Source organism: Apiospora phragmitis (genome assembly GCF_038363925.1).
Source record: "Apiospora phragmitis strain CBS 135458 chromosome Unknown utg000006l:1.0-5683423.0:1.0-5690449.0, whole genome shotgun sequence".
Taxonomy (NCBI): Eukaryota; Fungi; Ascomycota; class Sordariomycetes; order Amphisphaeriales; family Apiosporaceae; genus Apiospora; species Apiospora phragmitis.
The window spans coordinates 1,483,800-1,505,500 of record NW_027117404.1 but is presented as its reverse complement, the minus strand read 5'-3'; the positions used below and the strand labels follow the sequence as shown (position 1 = coordinate 1,505,500).

The window sequence follows — 21,701 nt, the reverse complement described above, 5'->3', positions numbered from 1 at the left end:
CGCGTCAGTCTCACGGATTTAAGATTTTCGAGACAAGATGCGAGAGGAAATGTCAAAGCGACATGCCGGGCGATATATGCCACAGACTTGACTGAGGAAAAGCAAAAACGTACTGTTCGCACTGGTGGACGAGCGCGCCGAGGCGGACGGGGCCCCGGTAAGGTCGAGACAGCTCCACCGCTCATTGTGGTAGCGTCTTGTCGTCCCTTGTCGTGTCGGTCCTTGTCTTTTGTCGTGTCATTCAATGGCAGCTAGTGTCTTTCCAAGATGCACGTTCTCGGACAAGACGTAAATAGACAGTCCCATGCTCCGTATGTTGCACGTATATAGAGCCGCTGCCTCTCGTGAAGATACCTCGTTTGGCGGTTGCGGCCAGGTTGTTCCCAAAAAGGTCTTGGCTGATGATCAGCGAATTGGTCCAGGGTGATTGTTATGCGCGGGACCACTAACTACGCCGGGGGCTACGGCGTTTAACGCCGTGTCCCACTTGGATGCATCAACTCGAAGATCTCTGTATGTAGCCAAGCCGAGCGACGGTAACTAGACAGTCGAGGCAATTCAAATTCAAAAGCCCATGAAACCGCTCATTAGGCTCCGGCTGAGATGTCGTTTCAACGGTTCATGACTTTATTAGGTTACTGCACGCATGTGCGACTAGAGCTAAGGGAGCAGCTGAGCACCTAAGGTTACCTACCTAAGGTACGCTGAAGAGCAGTGCAACTGGAGTCGGTCAGCTGTGTCAAGCCAGGGCTCCGTGGGGTAAGCCTATGTACTGTACAGTATGGATGCTGTAGCCCCGGAGGTTAGCAACCAGTGCTACTACCTACACGTCCTACGGGCGTCATCGTGCATGACAATTTGCAGATAACGAAGGTTGCTAGTGACCTCTGCGCATGTTACCGTCACGCAGATGGAAACACCTGGCAGCAACATCACACCGCACGCCATCTGCAGCTCTTTGTAGATCACACCTCCGATTCAATCTTTGGCATATTCCCTAGGCAGAGGCAGAAGAAGTAAACGGTGGAAAACACGGAACTGCCTGACAATCATTCGCTTCTTCGTTTCTTTGGTCCTGCGTCGATGAATCCCAGTCGCGAGTCCTTCCCTTCATACATACTGCACTTGTCCTATCGGTCCCGCCCACAGGCCCGGCTTCTTTGAAATGGCCAACCTACCCTCGCAGCACCCCAGCCTGGCAGTACACCTCGCAGATCGCACGAGGACTCCTCTCATTTCATCGGCTCGATCACAGCGGCAAGCCCAGGCGCTGTCGACCTTGACCCATTCTGCCCTGTTGGTGCAAGAGTCGGCCATGCGGCTTGGGTTAGGAAGCCCTCAGCGCGTCATGGTCGAGCACTCCAGCAATGGGCCTTTTCTCCTTCATTCTTTCATCGAAACCGACATTGCTCAACACGACGCTGTTCAGGAGATCCCCGCCTATGCCCAGATGCATCCCAGTGGCTCTAACCAGACGGGGCAGTTGTCGGAAATTCCGAATGATAGCGGGTTTGATGAGGCCCCCATGCTGCTGAGCACCGTGGTCGCTCCCACCTCTGAGTCGGCCTTGGAAGCCAGACGGGCAGGCACACGACTGGAGAGGGTAGGAAAGACCATCCAGTCAAGCTGGACGGATTCTGGCTCTTGAAGACAAGCAGACACTGCTTGGCAAACCCAGATCCAGTAGCTAATCGCAGCAACACATGGCTCAAGCACAGTGTCATGAAAATAAGGAGGCGCAATAGGAACCATGGCGACTGGATATAGGCAACTGTAAGTGGAAACGATATAAAATGCTTACAGTCCCGGCCCTCCATTTCCATTATATAAGACCTGGACAAGTCAATGACATCGATGCTAGCAAGCTACCTAACCCCCAGATATCTAACAACTCAATAGATCAAAGTTCAGCAACTTCACAGAGATAAATTACTCCTTGAACTTGCGGTCAGATGGAAATCCCCCGGGTTACATCTCTGTGTGTAATTCACCTTGAACTCTTAGTTCTGAAGCCACATCTCAGGGGAAGAGGGCAACGTCCCGATTAAATCGTGCGAGAGGCATAGTTGGACGGTTCTGATGCTGCAGGGAACACTCCGTATGCAGACTCAAATAAGGGCATATTGAATGTCTGCTGGGACACGAAGGAGTGACAATACACTTGATATAAGTAATATTGGAAAGGCATATCGACAGAGCCTGGGGTCTGTATGAAGTTATTGTTCCCTTCTCAAGCTGTAGAAATCGACTTCAGATTCGTGAGAACAATAACAAAACAGGATCAAAGCAATATTTAAGATTTCGAGTAATCTGGTAGCCAGAGCCCCGGAGCAAGGCCTTTCTTTAGATACTTGGAGATTGATATAGGACCCATGTTTGACGCGGCGTAAACTCCGAGACTGGCGGGCTTCTCGGGCTGAATTCCCACGACCCGCATCGTAGGCAATTTAGCCACGCCAATGAGATGAGGGACGGACTGAGGCAGCTCCATCAAAACGTGTCCCGGCGGATTCGGCCGGGTTACAGCCAAGACAAGATGATCTCGTTATCCAACGTGTTTGTGGCCAGCACTCCACCGCTCCTTGACTCGCAAAAACTTCTACGGCATTCACTACTATCGGCGTTAGGCCAACGATTATGATGGACCGGCGAACCGTCCCCGGTGTGTACAAAGTAGTAGGCCAGGCTGACTAGCAAGATGCAGAAAAAATCCGGAAACGACAAAGGGATATTTATCACCGCCGGAGCTAGCTTTTTTGATACTATGTACTGATGAAGAGGGCATCTTGGAACAGCTCTGTGAGGCAGGATGTAACCAAAAGTGTTGCTGAGTGAGCAACGGAACCAGTGTACGGTTGATTGGCTCACGCTGTCCGTCCATCTACTCGCCGTTACCGATGTGCCTAGGAGGTTGCCCACATGTATGTATGCATCTTACCTTGACTCGAGTACAAAAATACGTCTTTACCTTGGATGTAAGTCACTTGCCATTAGCACCAACCAGTCGATCACCGCTTTATTAGTCGAGGACGGCCAACTCAACTTGGCTTCTTTCAGCCATATTCTAGCTGTTTCAACTATGCAAGTATCTGCAAGTATGTATGTCAGTAAGGGTGGATGGACCCTTTGTGCTTTACGCCTATGGCCGAATTATGCGGGCTGGGTGATACGTGTGTTGGCTACCTACAGTAGGTAGCAAGCGAGTCCGCCAAGGTACTCGGGCCTGTGCTATATTCGACGAAGGCAAGCAGGCAAGGGAAGAAAAAATAGAAAGTGAGCAGGAAAAAAGTTGATGGGAGCTAGTTGGCTATGTATTCATGGATGGGTACAAAGTGCGTCATATTGAGGGGAGCTTGGGGACCGCAGCTGCCGAAGAAGGTCCATTAGACAGGGAATCGGCTTGTAAGTGCTAGGTAAGTGCCTTGTAATAGACACGATAGAGCTCCGAGCCCGTGGCAGGTTCGCTGGATTTGCCCCTCTCTATCTTCCACTCAGGCCGGCAGGAGGGCAGGAAGCAGGAGAGCTGGCGGAATGGGGCGAAAAAAAGACTGGACTTGTCTCATACGGCGGAGTGGACGGCAGCCAGAAAGGGCCAAGCCAATGCGATGCATGAAAAGGTTCGATGTACATCAGCATGAGTATCCTCTGCCCGAGTGTGAATCTGCCCATTGCGGTGGGATGTACATACAGGACCAAGTCAATCACCCCCACTCCATGGGCAAGGTGGAAATGGATTGGATCAATGGATTATGGGTCTCCAGATGGTCGCGTTAGTGTGTCAGGACCACAGTGATCCGATGAGGGTATGCGTGTGGGAATTGAGTGGCAGAGGTGTGTTCATTGAGAGTGCCCCTCTAGACAGTCGAGGCAAGCTGCCTTATTAACCCATCGTGCATTTCCCGCACTTCCTACTACTTTCCGTTCTATTCTCCTCTATCCCATACCAACCACTTTCATTCAAGAAATACCACTACTTCCCAGATTGAATCACCGTCAACACCGCAATCATGGGTTTCACAGAGACTGACTGGCGTGCCATCAACACCATCCGAACGCTGGCCGTGAGTATTTTCCCCTCCTGTCCCTTCCTCTGGCTTCTTGCGAGCAAAATCTCGTCACCCCGCCCCCGCCCTCGCCCAATTGGCACATCTGCCCCTCCATGATTTGTTGATGGCTCAACAAACGTCATGAGGAGGCCTTCACGATCAACCAACAGCAATTGCCCTGCGATCGCACTACTGTCTTACCTACGAATCGAGAGACTTCATACTGACCGCAATTTCTCTAGGCCGATGCCACGTTCCACTCCAACTCCGGCCACCCTGGTGCGCCTATGGGTATGGCGCCGGTCGCCCACGTCCTCTTCAACAACTTCATGAAGTTCAACCCCAAGAACCCCAAGTGGCTCAACCGCGATCGCTTCGTCCTCTCGTAAGTCGCTCCATACAGCTCGTGGGAAACTGCATACTGACAACAGTCGTCTTCTAGGAACGGACACGGCTGCATGCTTCAATATGCCCTCCTCCACCTCTACGGATACGAGCTGAGCATCGACGACCTCAAGAAGTTCCGAGTATGTATAACCAAGATCCTGCCTTCCCAAATATCTCGTACTAATGCCTTGCTCGTAGACTGTTGACAGCATCACACCCGGTCACCCCAAGGCCCACGACACCCCCGGTATTGAAGTCACCACTGGTCCTCTTGGCCAGGGTATCTCCAACGCCGTTGGTCTTGCCATCGCTCAGGCCCACACTGCCGCTACCTTCAACGAGGATGGCTTCCCCATCGTCGACAACTACACTTACACTTTCATGGGTGATGGTTGCTTGATGGAGGGTGTTTCCGGCGAGGCTTCCTCTCTGGCTGGCCACTTGCAGCTTGGCAACCTGATTGCCATCTACGATGACAACCATATCTCCATTGATGGTGACACCAACGTCGCTTTCACTGAGGACACCATTAAGCGATACGAGGCCTATGGCTGGCACGTCGTCGTCGTCGATGATGGCGACAACGACCTTGACGGCATTGCTACCGCTATCAAGAAGTGCCAGGAGGTCAAGGACAAGCCTTCCATGATCAAGCTCCGAACCACTATTGGCTTCGGTTCGCTCAACCAGGGTACCCACGGCGTTCACGGTTCGCCCCTGAAGGCCGATGACATCAAGCAGCTGAAGCAGAAGTTCGGCTTCAACCCCGAGCAGAGCTTCGCCGTTCCTCAGGAAGTTTACGACCTGTACAACAAGCACGCTGCCGAGGGTGCCGCTGCTGAGGAGGAGTGGAACAAGATGTTCGCCAAGTACGGCGAGAAGCACCAGGCTAAGCATGCCGACCTCCTTCGCCGCCAGAAGGGTGAGCTCCCCGAGGGCTGGGAGAAGAACCTCCCCACCTACACCCCCTCAGATTCCGCTGTCGCCTCGCGAAAGCTGTCAGAAATCGTCCTCCAGAAGATTCACCAAGCTCTTCCCGAGCTTGTTGGTGGTTCTGCCGACTTGACTGGCTCTAACCTGACTCGCTGGAAGGATGCCGTTGACTTCCAGCCCCCCTCCACTGGCCTTGGCGACTACTCCGGCCGCTACATCCGCTATGGTGTCCGTGAGCACGGTATGGGTGCCATCATGAACGGTCTGGCCGCCTACGGTACCATCATCCCTTACGGTGGTACCTTCCTGAACTTCGTTTCTTATGCTGCTGGCGCCGTCCGCCTGTCTGCCCTGTCTCAGATCCGTACCATCTGGGTCGCCACCCACGACTCCATTGGTCTTGGTGAGGATGGTCCTACGCATCAGCCTATCGAGACTCTGGCCCACTTCCGTGCTCTCCCCAACTGCATGGTCTGGCGCCCTGCTGATGGCAACGAGACCAGCGCTGCCTACTACGTCGCTCTTACTCAGAAGCACACCCCTAGCATCATTGCTCTGTCCCGACAGAACCTGCCCCAGCTTGAGGGCTCCACCATCGTCAACGCTGCCAAGGGTGGTTACGTTCTGCACGAGGTTGAGGGTGCTGACGTTACCCTGGTCTCGACTGGTTCCGAGGTCTGCATCTGCGTGGATGCCGTCAAGTACCTTGCCGAGAAGCACAACATCAAGGCCCGTATCGTCTCGATGCCTTGCTTCGAGGTCTTCGATGCCCAGAGCAAGGAGTACAGACTCAGCGTCCTGCCCGACGGTATCCCGTCTCTGTCCGTTGAGGTCATGAGCACCATGGGCTGGGAGCGTTACACCCACGAGCAGTTCGGTATCAACCGCTTCGGTGCCTCGGGTGCCTACATGGATGTGTACAAGAAGTTCGAGTTCACCCCCGAGGGTATCTCCAAGAGAGCCGTTGCCACCGTGGACTTCTGGAAGAGCGTTCCTAATGTTCGCTCGCCGATCAACCGCGCTTTCCAGCAGCTTATCTAGATTTAGATGTTGCGTGGTAAAGATACGTAATTCAATGATGATTCAGCATGACTTGATGGCACTGGTATATAGACTTTAGGAGGGTAAAATAGCGAAAGACAAATGCAAGATCTTTGACGAACAAATACCCAAGACTTTTCCCTCGAAAGCTGTGATTTAATGACTACACCCGTTGCGTCTCTACACTGAATGTGACTGTCAGCACCAATCAACGAGCTTCTACATAATACTGCGCTCGTTTAATGCGACATGGCAATGCATCAACTCGGCTGGCTTAGCAGCATAGTTGATTGGAGATATTGCGAAAGTACAGTGGACAGACACAGCTTCAAGGCTTATACAACACTTAATGCTTAACACAGCTTGGATGGTCTGCCTGCCTTGTAACTTGAAATTTCATTTAAAAGCCTATCTATCTATCGAGTCACGCCCCTTTCGGCGCAATACTTGGCCACCTCCTTGTTTAGGGTGTCCCGCTGCCTCTGCACTTGCTCCATGATGTCCTCGCACTCGATGCCGAGGCCGCCGTCGCTGCCGCCGATGAGCTTGTGCATCTCGATCATGTCCTCCATCACGGCCAGCAGCTGGTTGGGCAGCCAGGTGACGATGGGACTGCCGCCCGTGGCGGTCGGGTGCGTCGTCTGCTTGAGGATGTACTCGCGGGCGAAGCACCAGTGGCGCCAGCGAAAGTCGCGGACCTGGTTTTGGATCTTGAGCCAGAGGCGGCGGCTCTCGAGGACCTCGGCGTGGTCGGCGTCGGCGGGCGTGGTGGCGGCGCTCAGGGCGTACTCGCGCAGGCCGCAGCGCGCCTGCTCGTGCGCCACCCACTCGAGGAACTCGCGGTGGTTGCCCGGGCGGTAGGAACGGAAGTCCTTGAGGATGGCCGTCAGCGGCGTGTTGGGCATGGCGATGCCGAGGAAGTTGTCCATGAGGGGGATCATGGAGTCGTTGGCGCCGGACTCGCCGCGGAAGCTTTGGGGGGCGTCGTCGTCGCCGATGCCCTCGTACACGACGCCGTGGGGGAACATGCTCTGCGACGTGATGCCGAAGATGAAGGTGCGGAATGAGGTGTAGGACCGCGGCTTCGAGACGTCCCACATGCCCTCCATGGCGCCGTTGACCTTGAGCAGGGCGCCGAGGATGGACTGCAGGCCGGCGTTGAAGGACGTCCGCCGCGAGGAGGACGGGGCGGTGGAGGATGCGGCGGCCAGCGAGTTTACGACGCCCTCGACTAGGGCGCCCGAGTGCGACACCATGGCGACGTGGGTCAGCACGAAGCCGGCCTCGGACGAGGTCGGGTCCAGGCCGTGCTCGAAGGCCCGGATCAGCCGCAGGTTGTCGTAGGCCAGGCCCCGGGCCGGGTCCATGAGCTTGTAGTTGAAGAGGGCGTAGGAGCCGGCGTACTCCATGAAGGGCTTGAAGCCACAGCTGTGGAGTGGATGATGCGTTAGTTAAGAGGAGAAAATGATACTGTGCTTGGGAACGGTTTCCACGATAAGAGACTTATGAAGGAAGGAAAAGATGGACTGGTAGAGATGAGAGATGCTTGTGGCTTCTATTTGATACATGGTAGAAGACAAGAGTGGGTGATGTAGGCAGGTATGTTGTTGAAAGGGAAAGGGGCGATGGTGGCCCTTATACTTCCACAAGTTATAACAAGGTGAAAGGCAAGGATGGTGTGATCAAAGCCAAGGGGCATAAGAAAAGAAAGGTGGATGGATGGTATCAGGAAGAGGGAGGAAGAGATCTTGAAAGAGAATGGAAACTTACAGCTCAGCAGACCGAGCGATCGGCCTCGCCAGCGCGGCGGGCAGCCGGTCCCGCGCAAGCCCGTACCCCTCGCCCTTGAGGAAGCGCATGTGGCAGGGCTCGAGCAGGTAGGCCGAGGCCATGAACGAGTAGTCGCGGTAGAGCGCGTTCTGCAGGACGAGGTCGTCCTTGTGGGCGTCGACGGCCTCGGTCAGGTCCTCGAGCTCGGCCAGCACGGCGTCGCCGAACTGGCCGTGCGCCAGCAGGCCCGGCTCCCCCACAGCGTCTTGACGGGCATCCGACTGAGCAGGGACTCGACCTTGGCAAAGACCGGCGGCAGCTCGACTACGGGCTCCATGCGCGGCAGGAAACCTCGCGTTGTCGATACCATGAAGGCTGGTAGCGACGTGTTGTCGGGCTGGGCGTCCGTTAGGACGGTGAAGGGGGCGGGGGCGGAGAGGGAACCCATGTTGTTGTTGTTGTTGTTGCTGTTGATATAGTGGACAAGAAGTGGCCAAGTTGTTGTTGGTTGGGTGGTTGGCTGGCCCTTGTGTGTATGATGGAAAGCCCGAGGAGGAAAGATGAGGGAGTGCCAATAAGGGGGAGGGTTGATTTGGTATAAAGGGGTAATATTGCTTGACCGGGTTCAAGTGGCACTTGCGCCTTGTGTAGCCCTGAGCTCGACGGAGTGTTTATCGTTGGAGGGGGATTGTGGTTTTCTGGTGTTGGATGAAGGTGAAAGTCAAACTCCAACACCGGCCGGCCGAAGCGTCCGCTAATATACATCGTGGCCGGAATCTTTCCGGCCACAACACCAAGCCCTGAGCGGGGGCAGACCGGTCATCATTGCCAATCTCTAGCACACGCTTATCTGCTCACAATACCGATACCGCAATCATTCGGAGCAAATACTCGCTCAATCCCGTCGTCAAGGTTCCAAGTGGCTTTTGTTTGTCCCTTGCTCCATGACTGGGACCCTTATCCGCCGCTGTGTTGCTACTGCGCGTTTGTCACTTTTTGTGTTTTTCCCCCCGTAGAGTTTCGGACCGGCAAGAAGCTGACTTGCACATCCATCAATACTACACTTAATAAGCTAAACTTCTCCAGCTGAGTTGGGCTGCGGCGTTCCGTATGTAGGTATGTCTCCTTCCAGTCCAGAGTGCTGGTCAATATCTTGGTGGTGGTCGGGATGGCTGTATGTTCCGGCGAAGACAAAGACGTTTACATTTCGTAATTTCCCCAGACGAGATAATGCCGTGACACATAGTCTGGAGTTCTGTGTAGCCCGGAGCCGAGATCGAATAGGAGGGCGAAGACTAGCATTTGTTAGTAATGGAATGCCTCGCACGTCCTTCCAGTCGTTGACCCATCTCCACTCAAACCCGGCCTTGACCGATCTTGTGGCCGGAATCTTTCCGGCCACTCACGTGAACAAGGCATGACTCGCAACCAAATCTTCTTATCAGCCACGGACGGGGTTCAGGTGAAACCCCCGGCGTCCTTCAGTCCACAAGACATTTATTTTAAATTCCTTAGCCAACAAATTCCCTTCAATAGATGATAAGGCCAAGGGTTCACCCCAGGTCAAAAATGACTTGGGTGTATCCTTACGTAGGTAGTATCGGTATAGTCAGTCACCTGTCTCTTCCTTCTTATACACCGTGACCGCGGGAAATATCCGAACATTTAGATTCTCAATTGATTCGCAGCGCATATACGACATACTCCTACTGATGCCCGCGCCAATGCCGTTTGAAACGACACATCGTAGCCGCCCGCCATCTATCAAGTATGCTGTCTTGTTCCTCCTCCCTTCATCACTCTTCCCACCATATCATCGAACAGTCAAGATCCCTGAACCCAAAAATCAAGAATACCCGTCATCCAGCAAAATTGAAGCCAAACATAATCAGTCCACCTTGGGTATAGCAAACTCCGCGCCATTGAGCCCCTCTCGCATGTTTCCTTTCCATGTGCTTCATCAAGACCCCATCCATGTATAACTCCGACGCAATGTGTGTGATGATTTCGGATCCCGATACCCCCCAAGACCATTCCATGTCGATACCGCAGCTGTCGTCTGCCTGCCCTTTTCCCTATTAAGGTTTTAGTGAGCCGCCATGCCAAGTTGACAGTATGCAACGCAAGTACTTGGAGGGCTTTGCGGTGAGGGCGAAACCCTTCCGGGGGAAACCATAGCCGTCGAAAGGAGACGCTCAAGGAACCCAGCGAACCGTGCATAAATATAACATAACACATCGTATTGTACTCTTAATCAGCTTCCGCCAGCTGCATAATGAGCCTGGCGGCCATGTCGAGAAAAGGAAAGGGGCTCATGACGTCCTTCTCCTCCAGCATGGTCCCGTCCTGTCGCTCGTATCCGGTGCACTTGAAGTCGACGAGGTAGACGCCATACTCCATCTCGTAGATCTGGATCTCCATGCGCATGTAGACAAAGTCTTGTTTACGATTGTCGAGCACCGAGTAGACGTGGGTGTTCTTCTCGGAAGCCGTGTCCGAGGAAGCTGCTCCTGTCGATACGGCAGATTTACGAAGATCTACCATCGGGTTAGCAGCCAAGAATCTTGTGGGGTATGGGTTTCGCTCCCCATAGATGGACGAATTAGTTACCTTCTTTCTTCCACCGACAGACGATGTGCCATGGGTCTGCGGGTAAACGGTAGTACTTGATGGGGTCGAATGTGGCTACATCAATGTCGTTGGCTGACATGCCCGCATACGGATCCTGGAACCTTTATGGGGCGACTTGTAATGACTGCCATCGCTACCAGAATTAGTGCCTTGTTCAAGTGTTGTGAGGAATTGAGCTTACTGTTCGCCTTCGCCTTGCAGTTTTTCATAGTTCTCGTCCACGATCCAGGATGCCTTCAGCTTGGAAAGAGCTTTGTAAATGCACAACAATGCTTCCCAGGGAGCATTCCGTGACCGAATACCAAACTGCCACCGTAGAGGTTTCATCTTTTTCGGGCTACTGGTGTCATGGTTTGTGGGCGTGCCCCATCGTCGAGCTTCACAGCACTCTTGGAATGTGGTTTCAAGCGCCGCACAGCTTCCTGCTGCTCTTGAGGTGTTCGTGGCTGTAGTGGTATGTCTGGGACGGGTTGGCTGTTCAGAGGCTCCTCAATACCAGCGTTCTGGCGTTCCAGATACTCCTTGTGCAAGGCCGGCAGGCTGGTGGGGAGAATGCCAACTTTGCTAATATATCCTCGTGGCGAGTTGCTGGTGATTGTCGAGGTCGTCGACCGGGCCGACTCGTTGAGTGGGCTTGCTTGTGACTCTGAGAGTTCCATCCCCTGAGCGGTCGCCTCCTTGATCGTAGCGTTCACGCCTGCCATGTTCTCTTCATGAGATACTGTCGGTGGTGAGGTTGCGAAGAATGGATTATCAGACCCGGTGCCGTAAGCGGCTAACCACATTGTTAAGAACGACTCAGACGCAGGAGAACTTGATGCCCACGGTAACTTACGATTCACTTGCATCAGCTTATTCTCGCGCACAATCATGTAAGCATCCTTGATGGCGGATGGCTCATCGGCGCCAAGCGCTTCCTCTACATCCTTCTTGCCATATCCCATGGTCTTACTGATCTTTTCCGTGACCTCGTTATGCAGCTTCTCCTGTACCCGCTGAGGTGCATGTGGCGCGATATCACTAGGCTGAATGGCCTTGTTAGGGTCCACGCCCGTATTCAGGAACTCCTCGACCGGCGGAGCGAGATAAGCAGGCAGGTCTCTCAGGAACCAGGGATCCAAGCGGATTTCTTCGATAGTGGCCCGATGCATGGGGTTCACCACCAACATCTTCCTAATCAACTTCTGCGCATCGTCCGGGCACCAGCTGGGTATCGTGAAGACACCACGTTGAATCTTGGCAAACAGACTAGGGATATGGTCGTCATCAAAGGGGAGCCTCCCTATAAGCAGTACATATAGAATCACGCCACAGCTCCAAACGTCCACCTCAGGCCCGGCATAGAGCTTCCCGCTAATAACTTCAGGAGCTGCGTAGTTGGGACTGCCACAACTAGTTTTGAGAAAGTTGCCATCGGTCATAATATTGCTAAGACCGAAGTCGGCAATCTTGACATTGAGGCTGTCGTCCAGGAGCAGGTTTTCTGGTTTGAGATCGCGATGCACCACCTTGTGCCTATGGCAGTACTCGACGGCACACAACATCTGCTGGAAGAAGCGGCGGGCCTTCTCCTCTTGCATGCGGCCATGGGAGACGATGTAGTCGAACAGCTCGCCGCCGGCATACTCCAGCACCATGATGATCTCATTGGGGGTCTTGATGACGGTGTAGAGCTTGATGATGTGGGGATGGCGCAGCAGTTGCAGGTATTCGATCTCGCGTTCGACGCGGCCGACCATGTCCCGGCTGATGAGCTTCTTACGGGCGATGATCTTGAGGGCGACCTGCTGGCCAGTGCTCCGGTGGACGGCGAGCTTGACCTTGCCGAAGGAGCCCTCGCCCAGGGTGCGAATGATGTTGTATTGGCCGACGCGGGCTTCCAGCCTGACTTTGTCGCGCTGCTGGCCCGGGGCGCCGGGCTGTATGGGGCTGGTGCGTGGTTGATTGCTCGCACCATTGCGGGCGGCAGCGGTCTCGGATGTCGGATGCGACGTCACATTGATCTCGGGCACGCGGCGTCGAATTTGGGAGGGCGAAAGGGAAATGGAGAGTTCCTCCTCGTCATAGGGTCTGGGCGCCATGTCGAGGAAAACGGACTCTTGAGGAATGACGGTGACGACGAGGTTGAGGAGGGTTGGGGAAGGAGGAGGGCGGTGGTCGATGAGGTCGTCATGAGAAGGGTGAAGTAACCTTGGCTAGAATTACTTGCTGCTACCCATTCGAGCGTACGTATTGGTAAGGTAAGGCCCCTAGGGAAAGATAAGGTAGAGAGAAGTGGAGGAGGGGCGGTGGTGGGCAGTGTGGGTGCCAATTGGGATGCGCAACAAGGGCTGCCCCTCCGCTCTTCTGGGGGGGTTGAGAGAGCTAGTTGTTCCTCTAAAAGAGCCTCGGAGTTCAGACTAATTGAAAAGGCAGTACCTACAAGTACCTACTGTAGGTTGAGCCAGCCTAACTACATCACTGAAGGTACCTAACTGATCCATTTGATCCTCCCAATCATCCGAGCATCAATCGATTCGATGCACCGAACAATTCCACTCGACTGCGCAGATAAGTGACGTGAGCTATGTACGATAGCGACAGCCGAACATCAAAAGAAGAACACATGTTACTTACACTTGCAACCTACTTTACCCAAGAACTCCAAGTAGGTGGGCCCTTTTACTGCTTGTTTCTTTTTTCCTGGCACCTGGTGAACTCGAAAGCCGAGTTTTACAAGGAAACCTGACCATGACCCCGCATAAGGAAGGAATTGACTCTTCCGCCAGGCCGTTGACGATGGGTTGCTCAGTGCTGGGCTCAATATCTCTTGAACGCCAGTGTTACATTTTGTAGTTGGCTAGCCCGGCCTAGCCTAGCTTAGGCCCCTCGGTATCTAAGCCCTGTGTCTTTGCGTGTGTGAGCGGGTGCAGTCAAGGTTGTCCAAAGAGAAATGTTCATATACACACACGCAATAATAGAACTACCGGTTGCTGAGAATCCAAAACTGCATTTGCTTACGAAAAGAAAATAGCAGAGAAAATAACCTGTCATTCCTGTGTAACCTCAAACAGCGGGAAGAGGCATTCATTATTGGCTGGCTATATCCCGCTGGACGGATGACCATGACCTCGCACATGCACATGGCCATATGTAGTTCCTTTGGGAGAACATCACCAGACTGAAGAGCTCTCGGCTGGGCACGGCTCCCATGGATGACGGGGTTCCTCCCGGCCTGGCCAGTCATGTTTGTCAAGTTGCGCTCGGAAATAGGTTAATGATGAACACACCAAGATCGCATTTCCTCCCTGACAGAGACGGACGACCAATATTTGATACTGATAGAGTAAGCCTTACATATGCGCGTTCACGTCACCTCGGTCCTCAGTGACGGGCTAGATAGAGAGAGGTAGGATAACTGGCTACATTCTGTTCTTATTGGCAAATGCATGGATGGCCTTATAACGATTCCGAGAGTCAACCTCTTCCCATTCACAATATATACGTATGTATTTGATATGCTGCTGTGTCGCTGTCGTACGGCAACATAGCGGGCTGCCCGCAGGATTTGTGTCAGGAACCGACTTCTTGGATGCAAGTGCCTTCACATGTTGGGTTCCATGCAGACACGGCTCAGATCTCAGTTCGCGCGCCTCACATGTACAAGCCACCTAGACTTACCGCAAGCGGTACAGCCTGCATATCCAGCAACCAAGCATTCGTTGAGTCCCAACGATTTGTCTCTGCCGCAGAAGTGTAATGGACACGTCAAACCATGCTTTCCATCCCATCAACGTGGCCTCAGCGATGCAGGTCCCAATGCACAGCCCGCCTGGTACCGGAGATATAGCAAATCCCATTAGTTTGGTAAAATAGTTCAGATCATACATACGTCGTATGCATTGGAAGTGTGATTATACAGTGATGGTACATATACACAGAGTCGGGAGCACCCGGGGGATCGATCACCCCCCTACACGGAAGGAATAGTAGCGTCCAGCAACATCATTCCCACCCTTACCTAGCTAGCCTTTCCTCTCTTCCGTCTGGAGTCTTTCCACAAGCTTCGTTCCTATGAAGTCACTCAAGCCCAGACTTTGGGGTGTATGTGGTTAGCTGCTGATAAGTCCACAGTGGGCAGTGTAGAAGAAAAGACGTGACTCACATTCCTTCGTTGGTGATGACGCGATAAGTGCCGCTCGGCTGGAACTCGCCTACAATCTGACCTGACCCGTCCACCTCGATGCTTCCCAGGATATCCTCGGGCCAGGCGATCCGGCCGTAGTCGGGTGGGTTCCGCATATCGCTCAGATGGACGTGGCCGCCCACACCACCGCCGCCAGCACCACCCTGTGCACTTGCACCCCCTCCTCCGCCGCCTCCAGCACCGCCCCCGGCCCCGAGACCGGCTGCACGGCCTTTGCGACGCTGTTGGGGGAAGAAGGCGCCCCCGGACCCTAATGTAGCACCGCCAGGACCGGCAAAGGCCTGCGCCTGGCTCTGGAGCTGCGGGTCTTGTGCGGCATGCTTGGCGAGGACTTCGTTGAGTATCGAGAGAAACTCGTGGTTCTCGCTGAAGGACTGGGGCGTGGGCGGATTGGCGGTCGAGCGCCCGATGGCGAGTCTCTGGGATGGAGGATTTGTGTCGAGGTAAGTTAGTAGGTAGGTATTGCTTATCGACGCATTCGGGAATATTTTCTAGAGTTTCAAGAATAATCCGTGTAAGCAATTGTCTTGGTTGGGTATACAGAAGCACTACGTTCGATAGGATAGCTCTTGAGCTTACAATGTGGCGGTTATTGGATAAAGTTGAGACCAATCGACGGGACGAAAGGCCATTGAGCATTGAAACTGGCCGGAGCCTTGTCAACAACATAGTGAAGTCTCTAGTGACAGCGGTCTCGCAAACTCCAAGTGAAGATGTTTGTTGACAATGCAATTGCAACGGGAGAAAAGTGCGGCGAGGACTGACACTGACAGACTGACGTATTGAAATCGCTAAACCTTGCACCAATATTAGCGGCTCGGTCTTATGCGCTAGGGTCCTGCAAGTACAGTCTGACCGCAGGTGGGGTGTAGCCCATTTACATGCTTACGGCCACAGTGACAGTGGCCGGGTGGAAAGACCGCGTTGCGACGCGTCTTTAGTGCCAATCAATTTATCAATCTGTTAAGGAACATCTGAAGCAACCGATTTCTGAGATTCACATGAAGGACGACTCTCACAAGTACGGATCGAGAGCAAAGACATCACGATGCAAGCTCGGAAACCCCCGACAGCGCCTATATTCGCCAAACCCCCGAATCCCGTGCTACCCTCGAGTTCGATCCCGTCTTCCTCGCCAGCATTCGGCACACCTGCCCACACACTAAAGCCCTTTGTGCCGCCACCGCCCAAAGCCAGTATTTTGCCGATACTTCTACCGCCAGCGACCCTACGGCCACTCGCCTTTCGCACCTTCACCAAGAAGCACAGCCTGACACTCACCTCATCTGCCTTGCAAGAGCTAGCGACCTTCATTGGAAGGCATTGTGGCTCAGGATGGCGCGAAGAAGGGTTGGCCGAGAAAGTGCTGGAGGAAGCCGCTAAGGGCTGGAAGAATCGAAATGGAGGCGTTATCGTCGATGGGGCGAGCTCGGAGCTCAAAGAGATACTCAAGACGCTCGAAGGGAACATGACGGGCGGGAGGATAGTGACTGGCCGAGAGCTCAGCCGACAAAACAGCCTGGCGATAGAGCCGCTTCAAGAATCCGATTTCTCCAATACTCGGCTAGGAATAAGATCTAACAAAAGTCTCACGAGATATGACAGCCAACAAAGTTTCGGCATGTCGAGCTTAGGCATGGAGGAAGAAGACGGCAATGATGATGATGACGCCAAGGATCCCAGAAAATGGCTGAAGGTTGTCAGCGCTTACGAACAACCACGAATGCTATACAATACCAACAAGAAGCATTTTGAGAGGGACCCCTCGAAACCTTCCTTGATGCCCGCGGCCTCTCACAAAACCACGCTCTTCAGGAACAGATACAATGTCATTCACCAAAGGCTGCTTCGGAACGAATCTTTCCAGACATCAGCCGTCGCGGCTGCTAGGGGCCCGGCGGCCTCGTTGCAGAGGTCGTCTTCCTCTACCCTGACATCACAGCAAACGCACAAAATCACACCGATAGCAAACTTGCTTGGACGTCATGGCACTCATCATATGCTGTTGGGGCTACTGTCAATATCTCCCACTGGCGCATTAACAATCAACGATCTAACGGGTGCTATCTCGCTAGACGTTGCACATGCGGTATCTATTCCAGAAGATTCAGCCTGGTTTACACCTGGTATGGTTGTTTTGGTCGATGGTATCTACGAAGAAGAAGAGGAATCTACTGGCAAGGGTCTCGGTGGAAGTAATGGTATCGGCGGTATTATTGGTGGCCGGTTCCAATGTTTCTTCATTGGGCAACCTCCCTGCGAGAAGCGGAAGGTGACGCTTGGCGTGAGTGGACCAGGTGGTGATCAGGACCACACTATAGGAGGTGGGTTCGGTTGGATCGACTTTCTAGGCGTTGGGAGTGAGAGAGCTGTCGGCCAGAAGATGCGGAGGCTCGAGCGTCGCATGCTACAGCCAGCAACCCCGGATTCGGATAGACCCAGTCGAGGCCGGATCATCATTCTTGGCGAGTTCAATCTTGACCAGCCCCGCGCTTTGCAGGCTCTGCACAAGATCCTCACCATCTACTCTACGGAGCCTGAGGGCTCATCGCCAATGACCTTCGTTCTCACCGGCAACTTTACCCAACATGCAATAATGGCAGGAGGTGGTGCCAGCGGTGGCAGTGTAGAGTACAAGGAGTACTTCGACTCATTGGCGTCTGTTGTGTCGGAGTTCCCGACTTTACTGCAATCGTCCACCTTTGTGTTCGTACCTGGCGATAATGATGGCTGGGCATCTAGTTTCTCGGCCGGCGCTGCAGTGCCGCTTCCCCGGAAGGCGGTGCCCGAAATGTTCACGAGCCGCATACGGAGAGCCATTGCTTCTGCCAACTCAGAAGGTGGGGTGAAGCACGGCGGCGAGGCCATTTGGACCACGAATCCAGCCCGGCTTTCGGTTTTTGGTCCAGCGCACGAGATGGTGCTTTTCCGAGATGACATGTCTGCTCGCCTGCGGCGAACGGCTGTGCGGCTCAAGACATCACAACCGAACTACGAAGGAGAAGAGGATCAGGACCCGGCTGCTTCCAAAGACAACGACATGGAGATGGAGCATAGTGCCAGTGCGCTGGATGACCAGGCACCTCCTGAAGAGGCCATGGATGTCGATGCGGCACCCCCTGAGGCTACGGCCCCCGGGGTGCTGTACGACGTGCAGGCCGCCCGGAAACTCGTCAAGACAATCCTGGATCAGGGCTACCTAGCGCCTTTCCGTCAACAGATCCGCCCGGTGCATTGGGACTACTCGTCGGCTCTGCAACTGTATCCGCTGCCGACGTCCATGGTACTGGTCGACGCCACCGCCCCGCCGTTCTGTGTCACGTACGAGGGCTGTCACGTTATGAACCCCGGCACCGTACTTGTAGCTGGGAGGCGAGGCGTTGGGAGGTGGATAGAGTATACTCTGGGTGGCACGGGAAAGATTCGGGAGTGCATGTTTTGAGCTTAGACGGTGGGAATTCCTCGAGAGTTTCATGGAAGATGTAATGATGAATATAACGACAGCATGGTATATACATAGGTGCTCTTGCACAGTTCTGTGAGCATTATCGGGTTCTGGCATTGATGCATAGAGGGAGGTTATTTTGGTCAACTTGTACTGCACTGATCTCCCTATCATTGAAGGGCATCAGCCAGGGGTGTACAGTAAGCTGAAGGCTTGCTGGTGCTGGACAATCACGTTAGCGTATTACATTTGTCAGCCGGGGCAATACAATCAATCCTCTTGCATATAAGTATACACGAGGATTTGATGGTCGATCTATTTCGTTTCTCTCAATGTTCCGAGGCGCACCAACCATCCCAATAGATATTGCGACGCTATCACGATGGAGAATCTGTCTCGACGAAAAGTAAGGAGGCATTTAGCATCCTCACTGCCCCTCATGCTAACCACATATATATAGGCATGTACGTGAACTTGAATATGGAGGGTGAAAACCAAATAGACTGAAGTCTCCACCATGGCTCGCTATAGGCGACACTTGCTATAGTCGCAAGATCAAGTGCGACATGACGAAGCTGGTCTGCTCCAACTGTCAGCTGTACAAGGTCCGATGTACCACCACACTCATACGGAGACGGGCGATGGCTCCGAAGCTGAAGCCTGCCGATGTGCCACCACCTGAACGGGATTACGAGTAGGTGAATGATCAATTATATGCTTTTGGGGGGAGGGGGGGGAAGGAGGGGGAGGGAATGCTGCTCCATCTTCATCATCCATCTTGCGCTTGCAACAACTGACCAATGTGTATAATCAAGATCCCACACATCCAACAATAACAATGAGAGCCTCGAGGCCCGCCTGAAGGGGATCGAGGCCAGACTCGACTGCCTGGGTGCATCATCAGGAGACATTTCGTTAGAATCGCTGCTTGGCTATCCGCCTATTATCAACCCCCACGATTTCAGCACCAACGTGAATCTAATAAGCATTCCGGAGACTTTCGTAAGCAGCAGCAGCAACGCTTCTTCCGTGGTAGGTGGCTCCTTTCCCGAGCTGCCGCCCCTGCATGAGGCTTTACCCGTCATCGAGACCTACTTCCGCGAATTCAACAGTGCTCTACCCCTGCACCATGAGCCCACCTTCATGAAGCTCCTCCACCGGTGCTATTCGGGCGGCCCCGAGCAGCAGCAGAGACAGAGAGTGGATTTCACCCTCGTCCATTCCATTCTGGCCATTGGGTACCGGCTCCGGCCCGATGTAGGCGAACATGAGGTCGCCAACAACATGGACACTACTGTGCCGCCGTATCCGTTCGCCGAGGACAAGAGCCAGCAGTGCTTGCGAAACTGCGAGCGGCTCCTCCAGGAGTTGGTCACCCGGGACGAGGACACGCTCGGGATCCAGGTGCTTCTGGCCCTGGTCGTGCTGCACCTGGCCGACGGCGACGAAAGGTCGGGCTCTATGCTGATAAGCGCGGCCATGCGCCTGGCGCATAGCCTGCAGATGCACACGAGGGCTTCTGATACGTCCTTCTCTCTTCGCGAGGCGCAGCAGCGGCACAACATCTTCTGGATATGCTATTGCTTTGACAAGGTACGAAACGAGAGAAGTTGTACGCCCTTGGCGTGTGTGCATGCGTGAGTGAGCAGGTAGTAGTTAATCAGCGCTTACAAAAAGATTTCTTTCTTAGGACATCAGCCTTAAAACAAACACGCCATCGGTGCAGCTGGACAGTGATATCGATCTGAACCTCCCAGGCACTGCCGCCGCCTCAAGCGGATTCCCGAGAACAACATGTTCAGCATCATGGAGGAACCGCAGCCGTTCCACTACCTGCGCGCCCGTGTCCAGCTCGCCTTCGTCGAGGGCCAGATCTACGACAGCCTCTACAGCGTGCGCTCGCTGAGGGAGACGCCGGAACAGCGCCGGCAGCAAGTCGCCCGTCTCGACGCCCTGCTAGATACGTGGAGGAGGCGCTCCGGTCTGCCTCCTCCTCCTCCTGTCCGCCAGGAAAACCAGTTCGTCACTGGCGATACGCTCCTGGCTGACGTAGCCACCACTAACACGGCGACCTCCTTGAACCACACGTACCTTCTCTGCCTTTTCAATCTACACGGCCTGTACTCATGGGACTCGGTCTGGGTGCAGAATATCGATGTACTCGGTCGCACGGCCCTAGAGAATTTCAGCAACAAGTCAGAAAATTGCATGCACAGATTGCAGGTGAGCTTCCCCCCCCTTCTTCTTCATCGCTGCCAGCTCCTGTAACCCAATTCGCTCTCGTATCAAACGACGTTCGATTCGCTCACTCTAATAATCACGCTCACACGTATGTCATGTCATGTAGCCTCCCATCCCAGACGCATGGAACAAATGTGTTTTGGCCTCGCGACGCAGCGTCCAGCTGATCCTGAGCGGTCGACGTGGCGAACGACAACAGACCAATGACCAAAACAACAACACCACCCTCCTCGGGTTCAGCGCCTGCCTGCTCTTCTCCGCCCTCGTGATCCTGCTGGTGAACATCACGTACGAGCCGGGCCACGCGCAGGCGTCGCAGGACCGGCAGCTAGCCGCCGAGGGTGACACGCTCCTCAAGAGCATCCTGAACAAAAAGGGCGACACTTCGAGTAAGGGGCTGGCCCCCGTGCTCCGGGGCCTCGAGCTGGCGGCCGACAAGTGGACGGGCTACTACGAACTGGATCCTCTGTCGATACGGCCCCCCTTGCCGGCCACGGCGCACGACTTGTTCGGGAACGGGATCCTGACGATGGCAGCGTCGTCGTCGGCTTTTCTGCAGGATGATGCAGCGTCGACAGAATCGTGGGTCGTAAGTGGTAATCCCAAACACGAATTTGTTTAGTCGGTCCGAGCTAACCCTAAGCAATGGCCTACAGGATGCGCCAGTGGCATTCAATGATCCAAATGCATTTTGGACTGAAAAGGCAAGGCTAGACACGTCGAGCATGGAGTTCTAACTTATTAAAACGCATTGATAGACACGTGACACTTCCAAGTCAACCCCCTATTACAAATGCCCCTTTGACCATCCAGCGGACCCTACCTCAGTACATTCAAACTGTATAGAAAATAGCTGGATCTGGCTACGAGAAAGTGAGCCCGAGATCAATCATTCGCCAAGTCACCCCAAATAGAGAGCATGCAATTAAGTTAAAATCAATTGACTTTCAGGTGAGTATGTAAGTCAGCTATGAGGACCTAGCCAAACCTCATATACCCCCAAAATGTTCCCATACAGAAT

The 21,701-nt window shown here is 53.9% G+C and overlaps 7 protein-coding genes across 7 annotated transcripts; 4 read left to right on the top strand and 3 right to left on the bottom strand.

The window, feature by feature from the left end:
- Positions 1 to 1,165: 1,165 nt before the first annotated feature.
- Positions 1,166 to 1,648, top strand: PG994_005757 (uncharacterized protein; the record flags this gene model as incomplete). Its single annotated transcript, XM_066857166.1, has 1 exon — positions 1,166 to 1,648. The coding sequence occupies one exon, from the start codon at positions 1,166 to 1,168 to the stop codon at positions 1,646 to 1,648; it is 483 nt and encodes a 160-aa protein (XP_066716435.1).
- A 2,359-nt stretch (positions 1,649 to 4,007) lies between these two features.
- On the top strand, positions 4,008 to 6,407 carry PG994_005756 (transketolase; the record flags this gene model as incomplete). Its single annotated transcript, XM_066857165.1, has 4 exons — positions 4,008 to 4,061; positions 4,289 to 4,431; positions 4,489 to 4,573; positions 4,632 to 6,407. 4 exons carry the CDS (start codon positions 4,008 to 4,010, stop codon positions 6,405 to 6,407), a joined length of 2,058 nt encoding a protein of 685 aa, XP_066716434.1.
- A 416-nt stretch (positions 6,408 to 6,823) lies between these two features.
- Positions 6,824 to 8,625, bottom strand: PG994_005755 (indoleamine 2-3-dioxygenase family protein; the record flags this gene model as incomplete). Its single annotated transcript, XM_066857164.1, is given in 3 exon segments — positions 6,824 to 7,835; positions 8,178 to 8,442; positions 8,460 to 8,625. The coding sequence occupies 3 exon segments, from the start codon at positions 8,623 to 8,625 to the stop codon at positions 6,824 to 6,826; spliced, it is 1,443 nt and encodes a 480-aa protein (XP_066716433.1).
- A 1,802-nt stretch (positions 8,626 to 10,427) lies between these two features.
- Positions 10,428 to 12,889, bottom strand: PG994_005754 (uncharacterized protein; the record flags this gene model as incomplete). The annotated part of the gene is given in 5 exon segments (XM_066857163.1): positions 10,428 to 10,687; positions 10,788 to 10,909; positions 10,990 to 11,135; positions 11,150 to 11,583; positions 11,644 to 12,889. The coding sequence occupies 5 exon segments, from the start codon at positions 12,887 to 12,889 to the stop codon at positions 10,428 to 10,430; spliced, it is 2,208 nt and encodes a 735-aa protein (XP_066716432.1).
- A 1,923-nt stretch (positions 12,890 to 14,812) lies between these two features.
- Positions 14,813 to 15,663, bottom strand: PG994_005753 (uncharacterized protein; the record flags this gene model as incomplete). Its single annotated transcript, XM_066857162.1, has 3 exons — positions 14,813 to 14,882; positions 14,953 to 15,485; positions 15,574 to 15,663. The coding sequence occupies 3 exons, from the start codon at positions 15,661 to 15,663 to the stop codon at positions 14,813 to 14,815; spliced, it is 693 nt and encodes a 230-aa protein (XP_066716431.1).
- A 379-nt stretch (positions 15,664 to 16,042) lies between these two features.
- PG994_005752 (DNA polymerase alpha/epsilon subunit B) lies at positions 16,043 to 18,436 on the top strand (the record flags this gene model as incomplete). Its single annotated transcript, XM_066857161.1, has 1 exon — positions 16,043 to 18,436. The coding sequence occupies one exon, from the start codon at positions 16,043 to 16,045 to the stop codon at positions 18,434 to 18,436; it is 2,394 nt and encodes a 797-aa protein (XP_066716430.1).
- Positions 18,437 to 19,005: 569 nt separating this feature from the next.
- PG994_005751 (uncharacterized protein) lies at positions 19,006 to 21,417 on the top strand (the record flags this gene model as incomplete). The annotated part of the gene is made up of 5 exons (XM_066857160.1): positions 19,006 to 19,133; positions 19,255 to 20,032; positions 20,216 to 20,662; positions 20,787 to 21,269; positions 21,337 to 21,417. 5 exons carry the CDS (start codon positions 19,006 to 19,008, stop codon positions 21,415 to 21,417), a joined length of 1,917 nt encoding a protein of 638 aa, XP_066716429.1.
- Positions 21,418 to 21,701: the final 284 nt, after the last annotated feature.